The following is a 13,946-nucleotide window of genomic DNA, read 5'->3' as shown; positions in this document are numbered from 1 at the left end:
ACCACGTGTGTATGGTGTCACATGAGCCAAGCCCAACAACCAGCTCAGACTAAACCACCTGCAGCAGAAACATTTAGTGCCTGCAGAAACAGTACACAGAATTGAAATCAGGAGCAAATTCCAATATGTTTTCAGCATTTAATACTTTAATCAATGGATGTTTGAATGTTAATGGCATAACCGTTACCTGCTTTTCTTCTAAGTTTCCTAGTAAAGAATGCTAACATTTCTTTTAAAATCAGTGGTTTTCTGCTTGTGAATGGCCTGTGTGTTTTTCACAACACTACACAGGGAATCTAGAGAGCTCTGCAACACTCCCCTGCGACCCCACTGGTAGGGTGAAATGAGATGCAGAACAATAAGCTTCCCAGTGTTTCCAGACAGTATCACAAGTTAGGTGGAGGTGCTCACAAAGGAAAACACATCCTCTATATGAACATATGAAATTGCTTCACACCAAGAGAGCCCAGTTTTCTCTGCTCCAAGAGCCAGCAGCTCTGAAGGTTTCAGGCAGAGGTGTCTTTTCAAATTTTATCAGAACCCAAGACCCTTTGACTTGAAACACCACTGACTCAGGCTAGGACGAGTCCCACCAAAGCTGGGGACGAACCTATTTTCCCCGGTTGTATGAGCTTGCCTAGGATTTGAACTGAAAGTGAGGATCATGCACCTAGTTTAAGACTTTCCACACTTTTAAGGCAACGTGTGGGGTTCCTTCACAGAAGGAAGTGTAGAACTGAAACTAGGGTGCAGCAAGTTGCCCTTTGCTACGGGGGAGATGCTCAACTTCCTCACTCATGTCCCCACAATGAGCTCAGGAAGAAGAAGAAGAGTTTGGATTTGATATCCCGCTTTATCACTCCCCGAAGGAGTCTCAAAGCGGCTAACAATCTCCTTTCCCTTCCTCCCCCACAACAAACACTCTGTGAGGTGAGTGGGGCTGAGAGACTTCAAAGAAGTGTGACTGGCCCAAGGTCACCCAGTAGCTGCATGTGGAGGAGCGGGGAAGCGAACCTGGTTCACCAGATTACGAATCTACCGCTCTTAACCACTACACCACACTGGCTCTCAAGAGGCTGCACTATTGAATGTCACTTGCATATCTGCCCACACTTGTGCATAAAACATGAAGCTGCCTCAAGGTGTTAGAGGGAGTGCCAGAAACGAGTGGAACGAAAATGGCATCAATTCACAAGCATCCACAGCATTCAATTAATAATAATAATATTAATCATCATCATCATCATCTAAACTTCCCCTTCTCTTATCTCACTCTTCTGTCCTCTCCATCCCCCCTTCTTTCTCCCATTATCTGAACGCAACAGCACTCTACCCAACCATGATTCCCAACCGTCTGAACTGGTAATCCAAGACACACTGCCTCAGACCATTGTGGCAGAGCCTCATTGTTCCTTTGAGAGGGAGAACCCAAAGGCTCTGTGGGTTGCAGCCAGGCGCAAGGTTCCCTACTCCTGTTTCAGGCATGCATACAACATTTTCTTATTCAACCATCAACCAACCCTGCAAGATAAGACGGGAGGTGCACTGAACTGTCTGTGCTCAAAAGCAAGCCCGAGCCCGGGTCTTGGAAGGGAACCAGTGATGGATTATCAGGAGAAGAACATAACTGGATGAGGAATTCAATGTCATATTATTAGGATTGTTCCATCACTGCAAGCATTTCTCTCCTCTCCTCCCCCATATGAATCCCTAACACCTCAAAGCTAGTTCGGAAGGGAGACCCCTGTTGCACCAACAGGACTCGCTGCGCTGGCTCCCACTCGCGCAACTGTTTAGTCCAATCTGATCCTCAGGTTCTTGACAGTTGCTCCCCTATTAACACACCGTAGGGAACCGGAAGCGTTTCAGCCCTTGAGTTCTCTGGTAGTGCAGCACTTGCTTTGTCGAGCTGTCCATGGCAAGGATGACGTCATCCTCTTGGCACCTGGAACGGTGGCCTGGTGTGGATTCCTTGAAAATCATTGTCATCACAGACACGTTCTTCTCCAGCTTCCGCCGTAGCCTGTAAAGAGGTGGTCAGGGTGTGGTGAAGGAAGAGAGATTTTAATTTAAGTGACACACACCAGGAGAAAACAGTCAGAGACTCAAGAAAGGCTGCTTCATCTTCCTCCCAGATACCCACCTGTGCTCCTGCAAAGCTGTGGAAATGTTAATATTGGACACCACATCTCCAGAGACAAGGATGAAGTCAGAGCGAACGAGTGACTTGGCATCAACATCCCTCAGCACATCACCAAGTGAGCGGTAGAGGTCTGAAGTCACAAACCGTACAGTATTTGGAGAGGCTGGACGGCACCACTTAGATTTCCTGGCAAAGAAGGCAGATAGACTGGAATTAAAGGGGACTTTAATAGACTGGAATTAAAGGGGACATATGCACACTGTGTACAGCAGATGACGACTCCATGATGTTTTTTTCTGGCATTAGAAGAAACAAAAACCATATTACAAATCAAACGGCTTGAAATGTCTTGAGGGAGCAACAAGGAAATAACCCTAATACCCCCTCCCCCATTGGTTTTAATGAAAATAAGCGTTTCTTTGTTTTTGTTTTCTGTAAAGATGCCTTGAGCAGCATGTGGCAAGAGAAGGCATCCAATAAATTTAATTAATAATAAAAATGCGGAGGATCGGGCTAAAAGATTTCTCCATGCATGGGGGAGATTTCAAAAAAAAACACAGAATACTAAAATGCTACTAGTCATTCTAAGAATTCAGAATAAGGAGTGATATAAATCCAAAGACATACAAACTTAAAAACCCCCAAAACCAGCATTATGAACCAAAATCACCAAAGGAGTCTACCTGAGCAGAGCAGAAAGCTACAAGACTGCTTAGCCCATATTTATTATTCTTTATTAGCACTGCTATAAATTTGGAGATCAGGAACTATTCCAGATTATCTTGGAAAACAGAGATATTGACTTGTGTATGAAGTATAAAAGAAAACGTCTACAGGAAACCTCTCATATGTGGGTGTCACCTAACAAAAGAAAGCTGGAAAGAATGAGTTGATTTTAAGGTATCTTTGATATCTTAACTATTCTGTCACCCTACTGTTTGTATAAAGAGTGTGTACTACAGACTTTGAGGAAAGCAGGGGCTGGTTTAAAATCCCGTTTTCTCTCTTGCTAACATTCCCTCTCCCCCCAACATCTCTCTCTGCCTCAGTTCCACCACTTAGCACACTCATACATGGCACCCAATTCCTAGCAAAGCACAGCACCATCTTGTAGCATATCTGCCCTTGGATGCCACAAACCTATATGCCACTTGAAGCATGAGGTTATGGGGGCTGACCACCTCCGGCCTACAAAAGCCATCAGCAGGAATAGCTGACCTGAGATAAAGCTAAGGAGGACCAAAAGCAACAAAAATGTGTCTGCTCTTACAGTAAATGTTCCTTGATCTCTGCTGACTTCCAGCAGCAGAAGACGAAGGTTTCCTCCACTCCAGTTGCAGTTAGGAATTCCAGGGTGTAGTCTATCATGGCTACATTTGCCAATGGAATCAGAGCCTACAGGATAAAGAAAAGTCAGCGTCTCCACAAAAAAAGTTATAATACATTATATTCTATAATTCTGCTAGCAGGAACACACCCTAACGTCTTTTTCAATGTGTGATTGTATTCAATGAAACAGTTTGTGTGGTGTTGTTTTTAAATAGCAGCCATGCGGGGGAATAGGATCAGGACTACAGCAAGGAGGGTTAAGCCCTGCCCTCCCCAGCACACCTGACAAAAATCAGCCCCCAAGCTGCTACTGGTGCTAAAAGTGTCTTCTCCCCAATGGCAAACTTCAAGGGGTGATATTCATCTGGACAGGGATGTCCAGTACAGGGACACTCCCTGCATGGTCCCAATCCACAGCCGCTAGGTTTTTAAAAAAACCAACCAGACATATTGAATGCAAGCATGCATTTAGCATAATGTGTAATTTGACCTTGAAATTAACAACCCCATACCCTGGGTTTATAGAATTCATGCCCCTGAAACTTGTTAGAATAAGTTTTTGATCCTCTTTAACAGCACTGCCGAGTTTGAAAGTTTTATGTTCTTCGGGGACTTAGTCCTGCACGCCATTCCATCTTCCTTCTAGCATTAGCCAATTAAAATTTTAAATTGTGTATGGTACCAAATCTCACCACAAGTGGCCTTCTGAAGATATTAAAATGACAAGCTAAGTTAACAATGAGTTGCAGCTTTTATCAATAGGCCATCTTAATATTTCCATGCCTTAGTCCAGCAATACAACAGAGCCAGCATGACATCCAAATGAGCACATCTTCCATCTCATGTAAAAGGAAGGTGACACGCATCACAGCATAGCAACAGCTATATTGAACCAGGCACTGGGGTACAGCTTCACCCATGGCCTCTAATTTTCCATTCTTTTTCCGTCTCGGCTCCACTAATTTAACCCTCCTTAGTTGGTTGGTCTATCAAAGAAATTAAGGCAGCAATCCTATGCACATTTTCCTAGAAGTAAGCCCCAATTAACACAATGGGACAATCAACACAAGTACGCGTGCCTAGGATTGCTCTGTAAGGCTGCAAATCTAGGCACATTTATTAGGCACATTCCCACGTAACTTGGTGGGAATTGGACCCAAGCAGAAATGCAAAGGATTGCATCACAAAGTATGCTCTCCTGCTTTAAAGTTCCACAAGCTTTTATCACTGCACGCAGGCTCCATTTAACCTGACTCTTCAACAAAACATACTAACGGCCAATAATACACGGCCTGGTATGAATTCCTGCTGTGTCATGCTCTCCTATCTCCTATTGCTGATGCAGCAGCCAGCAAATCACATCCTTTTATCTCCCGTTCTGTCCTCAACCAGTCTCCCAAAATAAGTGGCAAGATGATCATTGTATTTATATGCTGCCCATCTAACTTGGGTTGCTCCAGCCACTCTTGGTAGCTCCCAATAGAATATTAAAAACACAATAAAACATCAAAGGTTAAAAACATTGCATGTCCAGTTGCCAAAGTCATCATTTATTTATATACTGCCATTTATCTACTACAGTATCAGGGTGGTATACAAAGATAAAATGGGAAAGAGCTGTGCAAAACAATGATTAAAACAACTGGCCACTCAAAAAACAAAAAACCTTCAAGTTGCTACATAGGCCTGTTGGCATGGGAAAGTCTTCAAAAGTGAGGGTGCCTGCTGAATTTCTGCTGGAAAAGTGTTCCAAGGCATGGGACCACTGACACTAAATGTCTGACTTCTGTTTGAGGCCAGTAAGGCCTCTGTAGCAGTGGGTACAATGAACAGCGTTCCTCCAGGTTATCCCAGTGAACAAGCTGGGATATAAGGACTTGGGCAATCCTTATGGTACCCTGGACCCAAGTTGTTCATCGGACAACACTAAAGCTACTCATTCTCCCAGGCTACGACAACCTCAAATTTTAGGTAGTAAAAGTACTCTTCTTACAAGACTGGCTGGCTAATTCAATGCAGGGAAGGAATGCAGTTTTGTGTGGTGGTTTTGCCTCTTTAGCCTCCAGCAAAGCCACAACTCCCTCAAAGTGACACATTACGACAGCAGCTTCCACGTCAGCAAGGTAAAAAGCAAAGCAGCCTCCAAAATACTTGCTGGAGTTCCTTTTTCACTAACCACGGTCCAGGTATGTGTTTTATTTTTCCTCACCGTAAAACCTGTTTGAATCATTTCTGTGTATAAACCAATTAACAAGTCAACCTTCCAAAAAACAAAAAACCCACAAGTCAGCCTTCTCACACATTCCCTGCCTCATGGCTTCATTCCACAGAGTCTAGACAGGCGAACCAACAGAACTTTTGCTAGAAACCTCTGCCTGTAATTTCGTTTCAGCCCAAATTCAGTCTTTCATTCACAGGAAGTACAGGAAACAAGATAGCACAGCCATACTTCAGCTGTTATAATCCCTGATCCCTCCTATTTCCCTTTCCCCCTGGCTGTTACCTTGTGGTGGGAGGGTTCTTGACATATGGCCACATCCTCAAATTTCAGGGAATAAAAGTGCTCTCTTATCACACTGATCAGCCATCTTTCCTTTCTTACACAATGGCACACATTGTTTCCAGGCACACATGACAACAGTAGCTCCAACAGCCGGAACGTTAAACTGGTGCAGATTGTTTCCTAATTAACCACAGCATGGATTTGTAGTTTATTTTTCTTCACTGTAAACTAGTGAATGATGGGAAGTTCCCACATTAAAGTTTTAAGACCTAAGGGGACCTGCATGTCTGAGGTGTACACGTGCCTATACATTAGGTGTCTGGCTTGTGCATTTTGCCGAAAGCCAGCTAACTCAATGAACCATACAGCTTCCAGGAAAACTTCAAAGTGCTAATTGTTAAAACCCTTAATCGTCTGGACTCAGTAACTTTTAGAAATGCATCTGCCCACACACTCTCCCTTTAAATCAAAGATTGCTGGGCGGGGGGAAATCCTTCTCCTGCTTCTCAAGTTAAGACAGGTGACTATATTTAACTGGGCCTTCTCAGTCGTGGCACCCTTCTGTTTGTTCCTGCTCATAGCCTACAAGTTCATCTATGAGAGTTTCTTAAGAGCAATGCTATTGTCTCCATCAGCCCTTGCAAAAAAATTAGTTCAGTTCCCTTCCCCCCATCGTGCCACAAAAACTTGGCAGCAACTTGAGTCTAATCAATTCACTCCAGCTTGCTGCATATGGTATTCTTCACTTAAAGTTTCTTGTTGGAAATGAGTCCCAAGTTCTCTTTGTGTGTTCTTTAACATGCACTCTGCTGAAACTGTTTTAGCAAACTGTTGCATGTGTTCATTCCAAAACAAGCATGCAATAAAGTAAATGCTGCACATAACTCCTCAGATGACTGCAGGTGCCTCAAAACTGGATAATATTTTTATCAGCCACCAGTAGCCATCACTGTGGACTCCTCTTGCAAGAAAACATGATGAATTCTCCAGCCTACCAAGGAATCTGCTCAAGAGCTGACTGATTCTCTTTTCTTGAACTATGACAGGGCTCAGCTGCTATTTTCACAATAATAGGTGTCTCTTTTTAATAAGTTTTGCCAGCTGTAAACTGAAAAACTATCCAGCAAAGCCTGCTTAACAACCAGCAATGGCACAGATTACAAGGGCTTGCTAAATACTGGATCCCCCCCCCCCTTTTAAAGGCAAGATCAAAGGATGACACATCTTCCACAACAACTGGTAATTTCAGTGGAAGGCATGCTGTTGTTCATGGATCATATGAATTATCCCAGAGAAGTTACCTTCTCCATCAACTGACAATATCTAGAAAGGCTTAAGTCTTAGTACTAACCCTTCTATTGCACTGAATATAAGGGATCATGACTTTCCTTACTTTAAAAGATGCGAGCTAATGTTCTGACAGGTGGAAAGATGACTTAATCTGGCTCACTTTCAGAAAAAAGAACATCTTTCCAGCCCTCAGAAATTATCCCTAAAACTTCCCAATACAGAGATTTTTCATTGGCATTTGTGTGTACACAAAATGCTTGCAGTGTTGGGTGCATGGCTCAGAGGCTGGAGGTGAACATCTTAAATATGTCCCTACAATGAGATTCTTGGAACTATCAGTTAAGAAAGGAGTGTGCTATGAATGGAATCTAAAGATACAATGGAAGTCATCTCTCCAAGAATGGAAGACACAAAGGGTGGAATTCAACATAGCACTAAAGAAAATGTTGTGTCACTGCTAGGATTTCTCCTTACGCAATAAAACATTCTCCCGCTCTTCTCCCCATACACCCCCTAAATCTTTTATGAAGTTCCCCCAACCTTCTGCAGCACATTTGGGGACAATGGGGTGTGTGCATGAGGGCAGGGGGCAAGGAGAAAACAAAAGGTCCGTTGCACAAGGGGCTCATTCGGCTTGTGCGATTGTTTAGTTGAATGTCAGCCATTCTTTTTTATAAGAAAAGAAATAACTTCTGCTGCTGTAACAGCAAACTGTCATGCAACAGGAGAGATGAAGCTTTTTCCAAAGATGAGCAAAGATCAGTGTTGGAAGAAAGGAGGATGAATTTCAACCACTGAATGACAGCACAATCCAAACTGTGACCAACCACAGGGAAGCTCTATTGAATCCAATGGGGCTTACTCATAGGGTACACATAGGAAGCTGCCTTATACCAAGTCAGACTATTGGTCCATCTAGCTCAGTATTGTCTGCGGTGACTGGTGCTGGATCTCTAGGGTTTCAGAAAGGGAACCTCTCCAAACCCTACCTGGAGATGCCACCGGGGATCAGACCTGGGACCTTCTGCTTGCAAGGCAGACACTTTAACTCTCTGGGCTGTGGCTCCTCCCCAAAATGAGCCAGACAACTGGGGTCCACCCAGCTCAATACTGCCTACACTGGCCAGCAGCAGCTCTCCAGGATTTCAGTCAGGAGTCTCTCTCAACTCAGCTGGAGATGACACTGAAGACTGAATCAGGCCAACGCAGACATGAGCTGCAGTCCTTCCACAAACATCAGAGGATGCTGCCTTAGGCCAAGCCAGACCTCAAGGCACTGCAATCATCTGCAAGGGATTCCCACACAGCAGGGTTGATGTTGCCATCCTTCATGTAACATTTGCAGACACCTTTGTAACACAGAGCTGAGTCAGCTTCAGGGACCAAGGCTGCTGGCAGACCAATTCTGCGTTACGAAGATGTCTAGATTTGTGACATGAAGGCTGGCAACATCAACCCGGCTGTGTGGGAATCCCTTGCAAATGGTCACAGTGCCTGGAGACAGGGTATGCATCCACAGCAGTGACCAGTGGAGAAACGAGAGGAGGAGCGCAGAGAGAATAAATGCCACGGTACACCTGCAGCAGTACAACCGGAGGACGCCTTCATCCACCCCAGCTGCAACAAAACATGTCTCTCCCGCTTCGGTCTCTACAGCCGCCGCGGCCGCTGCAACCTTCCTGAGACAGATGCCAGCAGTGCTTTCCCAACCTCTCCCTGGCTGCTGGCTAGACGTGCCGGCAGCTGTAGTCCAGAGATCTCCTTCCTTGGAGGTTTTAATGTGGAGGTCGGGGGGGGGGGATCTGTCAGGGATCCTTTAGCCAGGATCCGTGCCTTGCAAGGGGTTGGACTAGATGACCCTCGGGGTCCCTTCCAACTCTATGGCTCTAAAACACCTGGGCACCCAAGGCTGGTCCACTCAGCTCAGAATTATCCTAGCTAGCGGGTCTCTCCCAGACCTGCCCGGAGATGCCTCTGAGGGTCGAACCTGGGACACGCCCCCCCCCACCGACCCTCAGGCAAGGCAGCAGCTCCGGGCGCTTCGCTTCGGCCCGGCGCCTCCGTGAGGGAGGCAAGGCCACGCCGCCACCCCGGCCGCCTCACCCGGGGCCGGTCCTTGGAGACAGGGCAGAAGCGGCGGTTGAAGCTGTCGGCGACCAGCACGGCCTGGAGAGGCGGCGGCGGCTCTTCTTGAGGTTCAGCTCCCCGGGAGCCCCCGGACCCGGCTCCACGCTTCCCTGAGGAGGAGCCGCCGACGCGGGCAGCCATCACGCCTCGCTCTCACTCGCTCTAGCTCGCGGCCTCCGTCGGCCCGCCTCTTCCGCTTCCGGAAAGAGCGGGGAAAGGGGTAGGTGGACGGTGCATCAGAATGGACAAAAGACGGAGAGCAAAGACCAGCGCGAGGGGGGGGAGGCGAGGAGTGAGGGACCCGCGCGGCGCATGCGCACGCTCGACTTCGTGTGGCGGCGCGGGGTTCCGGCGCCTTTTTTTCTTTAGCGGCTTGTTTTATGCACAGAAGTTGGGAAGCGATCCTGCACCCAAATAAAATGGTTGCTGAGTTCAGAGTAAAATAATAAAAGTTATAATTTTTATTCACAATTTTTATTATTATTACAGTACTATTATTATTATTCCCCACCCGTCTTTCTACCACGCTGGGCTACTTCCAACACATATACTGTAAAAAGATAATAAAGCATCAATCTTTAAAAACGTCCCGATACAGGGCTGCCTTAAGATGCCTTCCGAAAGTTAAGTAGTTCTTTATCTCCTTGACATCTGATGGGAAGGCATTCCCCAGGGAACCACCCCCCCCCACAATTTTTATTTTTATTCTTTTAAATAAGGATAAATGCATAAAATTTTGCCTGCTTGCCTCTCCCCAGACTTGGAGCAGGTCCTGCGTGAGTGCTTTGGTTTGCAATAATTTATATGCAGAATTCATCATGTGAAAGGCTGGGCTGGATGAATCCCAAGCCGGAATTAAGCTTGCCGGAAGAAATAACAACCTCAGATATGCAGATGACACAACCTTGATGGCAGAAAGTGAGGAGGAATTAAAGAACCTTTTAATGAGGGTGAAAGAGGAGAGCGCAAAATATGGTCTGAAGCTCAACATCAAAAAAACGAAGATCATGGCCACTGGGCCCATCACCTCCTGGCAAATAGAAGGGAAGAAATGGAGGCAGTGAGAGATTTTAGCTTCTTGGGCTCCATGATCACTGCAGATGGTGACAGCAGTCACAAAATTAAAAGACGCCTGCTTGGGAGTAAAGCAATGACAAACCTAGACAGCCTCTTAAAAAGCAGAGACATCACCTTGCCAACAAAGGTCTGTATAGTTCAAGCTATGGTTTTCCCAGTAGTGATGGATGGAAGTGAGAGCTGGACCATCAAGAAGGCTGATCGCCGAAGAATTGATGCTTTTGAATTATGGTGCTGGAGGAGACTCTTGAGAGTCTCATAGACTGCAAGAAGATTAAACCTATCCATCCTTAAGGAAATCAGCTCACTGGGTGCTCACTGGAAGGACAGATTGTGAAGCTGAGGCTCCAATACTTTGGCCACCTCATGAGAAGAGAAGACTCCCTGGAAAAGACCCTGATGTTGGGAATGATTGAAGGCATAAGGAGACAGGAACGACAGAGGACGAGATGGTTGGACAGTGTTCTCGAAGCTACCAGCGTGAGTTTTACCAAACTACGGGAGGCGGTGGAAGACAGGAGTGCCTGGCATGCTCTGGTCCATGGGGTCATGAAGAGTCGGACACAACTAAATGACTAAACAACAACAACAATGCCTCTCTCAGGGTGTAGGACAGTCCTGAGCCCACTACTCTCAGGGAGGGAACCCTCGGAGCTGGACCTCAGTGTCTGGGCTGAACTGTGCGGGTGGAGACGCTCCTTCAGGTATACTGGACCAAGGCCATACCAGTACCCCTGGATCTGTAGTAATCTAGGAAAAGACAGCATATTTGTAACCTGATGCGAAATATAAACAAGATCTTGACCCATTTATCTTTTTTTCCAAGGCGGGGGGAGTGTATTATTTAGATAATAGGCTTGGCAAGGATTTTTAGACTAAAGGTTTACAGCATCACTGAAGGCAATGCTGGGTTTGAAGAGGAGAAACTGTGCTGGCTGGCAGGAATAAAACAGCTAGATTAGACTTCTGCTGAGAAACAGATGCTGCATCAGAGACCAGCTGCCCTGGGGAAATAAAGCAGCCCAAAATGGTGGGAGAGGATTAGCTGGCATGTCAGCGCAAGAGAGCGTCTGCCTGGGATAAAGGACGCTGCATCAGCAAAGGAGCTTCTCTTTGTACAAACGGTGCTGCCGGCAATACTAGCCTTGACACCATGACGCTGAGCAGTAGAAGAGTTCAGGTAGGCCACTTGCAGATTGTTTGAAAACCACTTGAGGAGATTAGATTGGTTAGCCGCCTATTCTGGATGGGGTTACACTCCCTCTGAAAGAACAGGTTAATAGTTTGGGGATCCATCTTTGTCACTGAAGGTGACACAGGCAGCCTCAGTGGCTAGGAATTTTATCGCCGAATGCTTTGAAGGTGACTCAGAACCTACAACTAGTCCATAATGCAGCAGCTAGACTGGTGACTGGGAGCTGCCAAAGGGAGCATATAACACCGGTCCTAAAGGATCTTCACTGGCTCCCAATACGTTTCTGAGCACAATTCGAAGTTTTGGTACTGACCTATAAAGACCTAAATGGCCTCGGCCCAGTAGACCTGAAGGAGCATCTCCACCCCCATCTGAGGTCCAGCTCCAAGGGCCTTCTGGCAGTTCCCTCACTGCGAGAAGTGAGGTTACAGGGAACCTGATTAAGTGGGCACAGGACATTGGTCATAACATTATGTTTGCTGACTGGGAATGGTTGTGGAACACTGGTATAAAATTTACGGCATGTAATGCCTTAAAGGAAAATATTATGAAAATGATCTATAGGTGGTACATGACCCCAGTCAAGCTAGCAAAAATTTATCATTTGCCTGATAATAAGTGTTGGAAGTGTAAAGAAACGGAAGGTACTTTTTATCATCTTTGGTGGACGTGCCCAAAGATTAAGGCTTTCTGGGAAATGATATATAATGAAATGAAAAAGGTACTTAAATGTACTTTTCCTAAGAAACCAGAGGCCTTTCTCTTGGGCATTGTCGGCCAATTGGTGTCAAAGAAAGATAGAAATTTCTTTATGTATGCTACGACAGCAGCAAGAGTACTCATCGCAAAGTATTGGAAGACAGAAGAATTACCCACCTTGGAAGAGTGGCAGATGAAGGTAATAGACTATATGACACTGGCTGAGATGACTGGCAGAATCCGTGAGCAGGGGAAAGAGACGGCGGAAGAAGATTGGAAGAAATTTAAAATTTACCTTAAGAACTATTATAAAATTGAGGAATGTTAAAATGTCGAGGTTTGGAGAAAGAAAAGGAGATTACAGTGACATAAGATTAAGTTGAAGAAAAGAATAAGAAAAAATATATTTGATAAAATTAATTAGAATTTGCTGAAACAAATTTTGGAAATTGGGATGTAGGAAGGGGAGGTTTGGGGGAGTCCGAGAAGAGAGGGATATGAAAAAAAGGTTATGAAATTTTACATGTTTGTATGTCTTTTTTTATTTGTTTGTATTGTTTAAAATCATTCTGTAAAACCAATAAAAATTTTTACAAAAAAAATAAAAAAAATACAGGGAACCAGGCAGAGCGCCTTTTCGATAGTGGCGCCCGCCCTGTGGAATGCCCTCCCATCAGATGTCAAGGAGATAAATAACTATACAGCTTTTAGAAGACATCTGAAGGCTGCCCTGTGTAGGGAAGTTTTTAATGCTTGATGTTTTATTGTGCTTTTATATTTGTTAGAAGCCATCCAGAGTGGCTGGGGCAAACCAGTCAAATTGTTGTTGTTATGCCAGCGATGTCTTGGACAGGGATAGTTTGGCCACCATGATTCATGCTCTGGTAACCCCAAGGCTTGATTACTGCAATGCACACCATGTGGGGCTACCCTTGGGGGCCTGGTGTGGATGCTCCAGCTGGTGCAAAATGCTGCAGCTAGATGTTGGTAGAGGCAAACTACCACCAGCACATAACTCCTGTGCTTAAAAACCTTGCACTGTTTGATCATAAGTTACTGGGCCAAGTTCAAGGTCATTGTATTAATGTGCAAGGCCCTTAATGACTTGGGTCCAGGATACTTTAAGGGCTGCTTGATTCCTTCTAACCCTTCTGAAGGTCAGTGGTAGAACATCTACGGTAATTTGCATGCACAAATCCCCAGGTTTAATCCCTGGCAGCATCTCCAGTGGCAAATATATTCAGTAATCTGAAATACAACCTTTACCTTTTAATTAGAAATAATAATAATAATCTTGAAAGGAAGTATTACCATTTCAACTGCTGGGGTAAAGTAGGAACCCCATCAAAGAAAAGGAAAGATGTATCCAGCATCTGCTTCCTTGTTTCCCTCATTCTCTGTGCTAATAAGAAACTTAAAGACCAAATACATCAAAAGTGTCAAGGGAGACACCAAGAGCATTGGAAACCTTACTTGTTTTGTATCTGAAGGTTCAAGGGAGGGGGGTGGCCAGGTTGGAAGAGGATTAACAAATGAATCATAGAATCATAGAGTTGGAAGAGACCACAAGGGCCATCGAGTCC

At 45.2% G+C, this 13,946-nt stretch overlaps 1 protein-coding gene across 2 annotated transcripts in view; it reads right to left on the bottom strand.

Annotated features, from left to right (window-relative positions):
• Positions 1-9,567, bottom strand: part of EIF2B5 (eukaryotic translation initiation factor 2B subunit epsilon) — a 28,576-nt gene extending 19,009 nt beyond the window's left edge. For both annotated transcript variants that reach the window (XR_013987037.1, XM_081007947.1), the window contains exons 1-4: positions 9,369-9,567; positions 3,414-3,538; positions 2,144-2,329; positions 1,846-2,023 (exon numbers count right to left, since the gene is read on the bottom strand). Coding sequence is in view for 1 of the 2 variants with exons in the window: in XM_081007947.1 (XP_080864073.1) it covers positions 1,846-2,023; positions 2,144-2,329; positions 3,414-3,538; positions 9,369-9,533 (654 nt within the window). In the remaining variant the exon portion in view is untranslated. The remainder of the gene's footprint in view (positions 1-1,845; positions 2,024-2,143; positions 2,330-3,413; positions 3,539-9,368) is intronic.
• Positions 9,568-13,946: the final 4,379 nt, after the last annotated feature.

The sequence above is a fragment of the Podarcis pityusensis genome (assembly GCF_964106645.2).
Source record: "Podarcis pityusensis genome assembly, chromosome: 5".
Classification (NCBI taxonomy): Eukaryota; Metazoa; Chordata; class Lepidosauria; order Squamata; family Lacertidae; genus Podarcis; species Podarcis pityusensis.
This window is presented reverse-complemented; position numbering and strand designations above follow the sequence as displayed.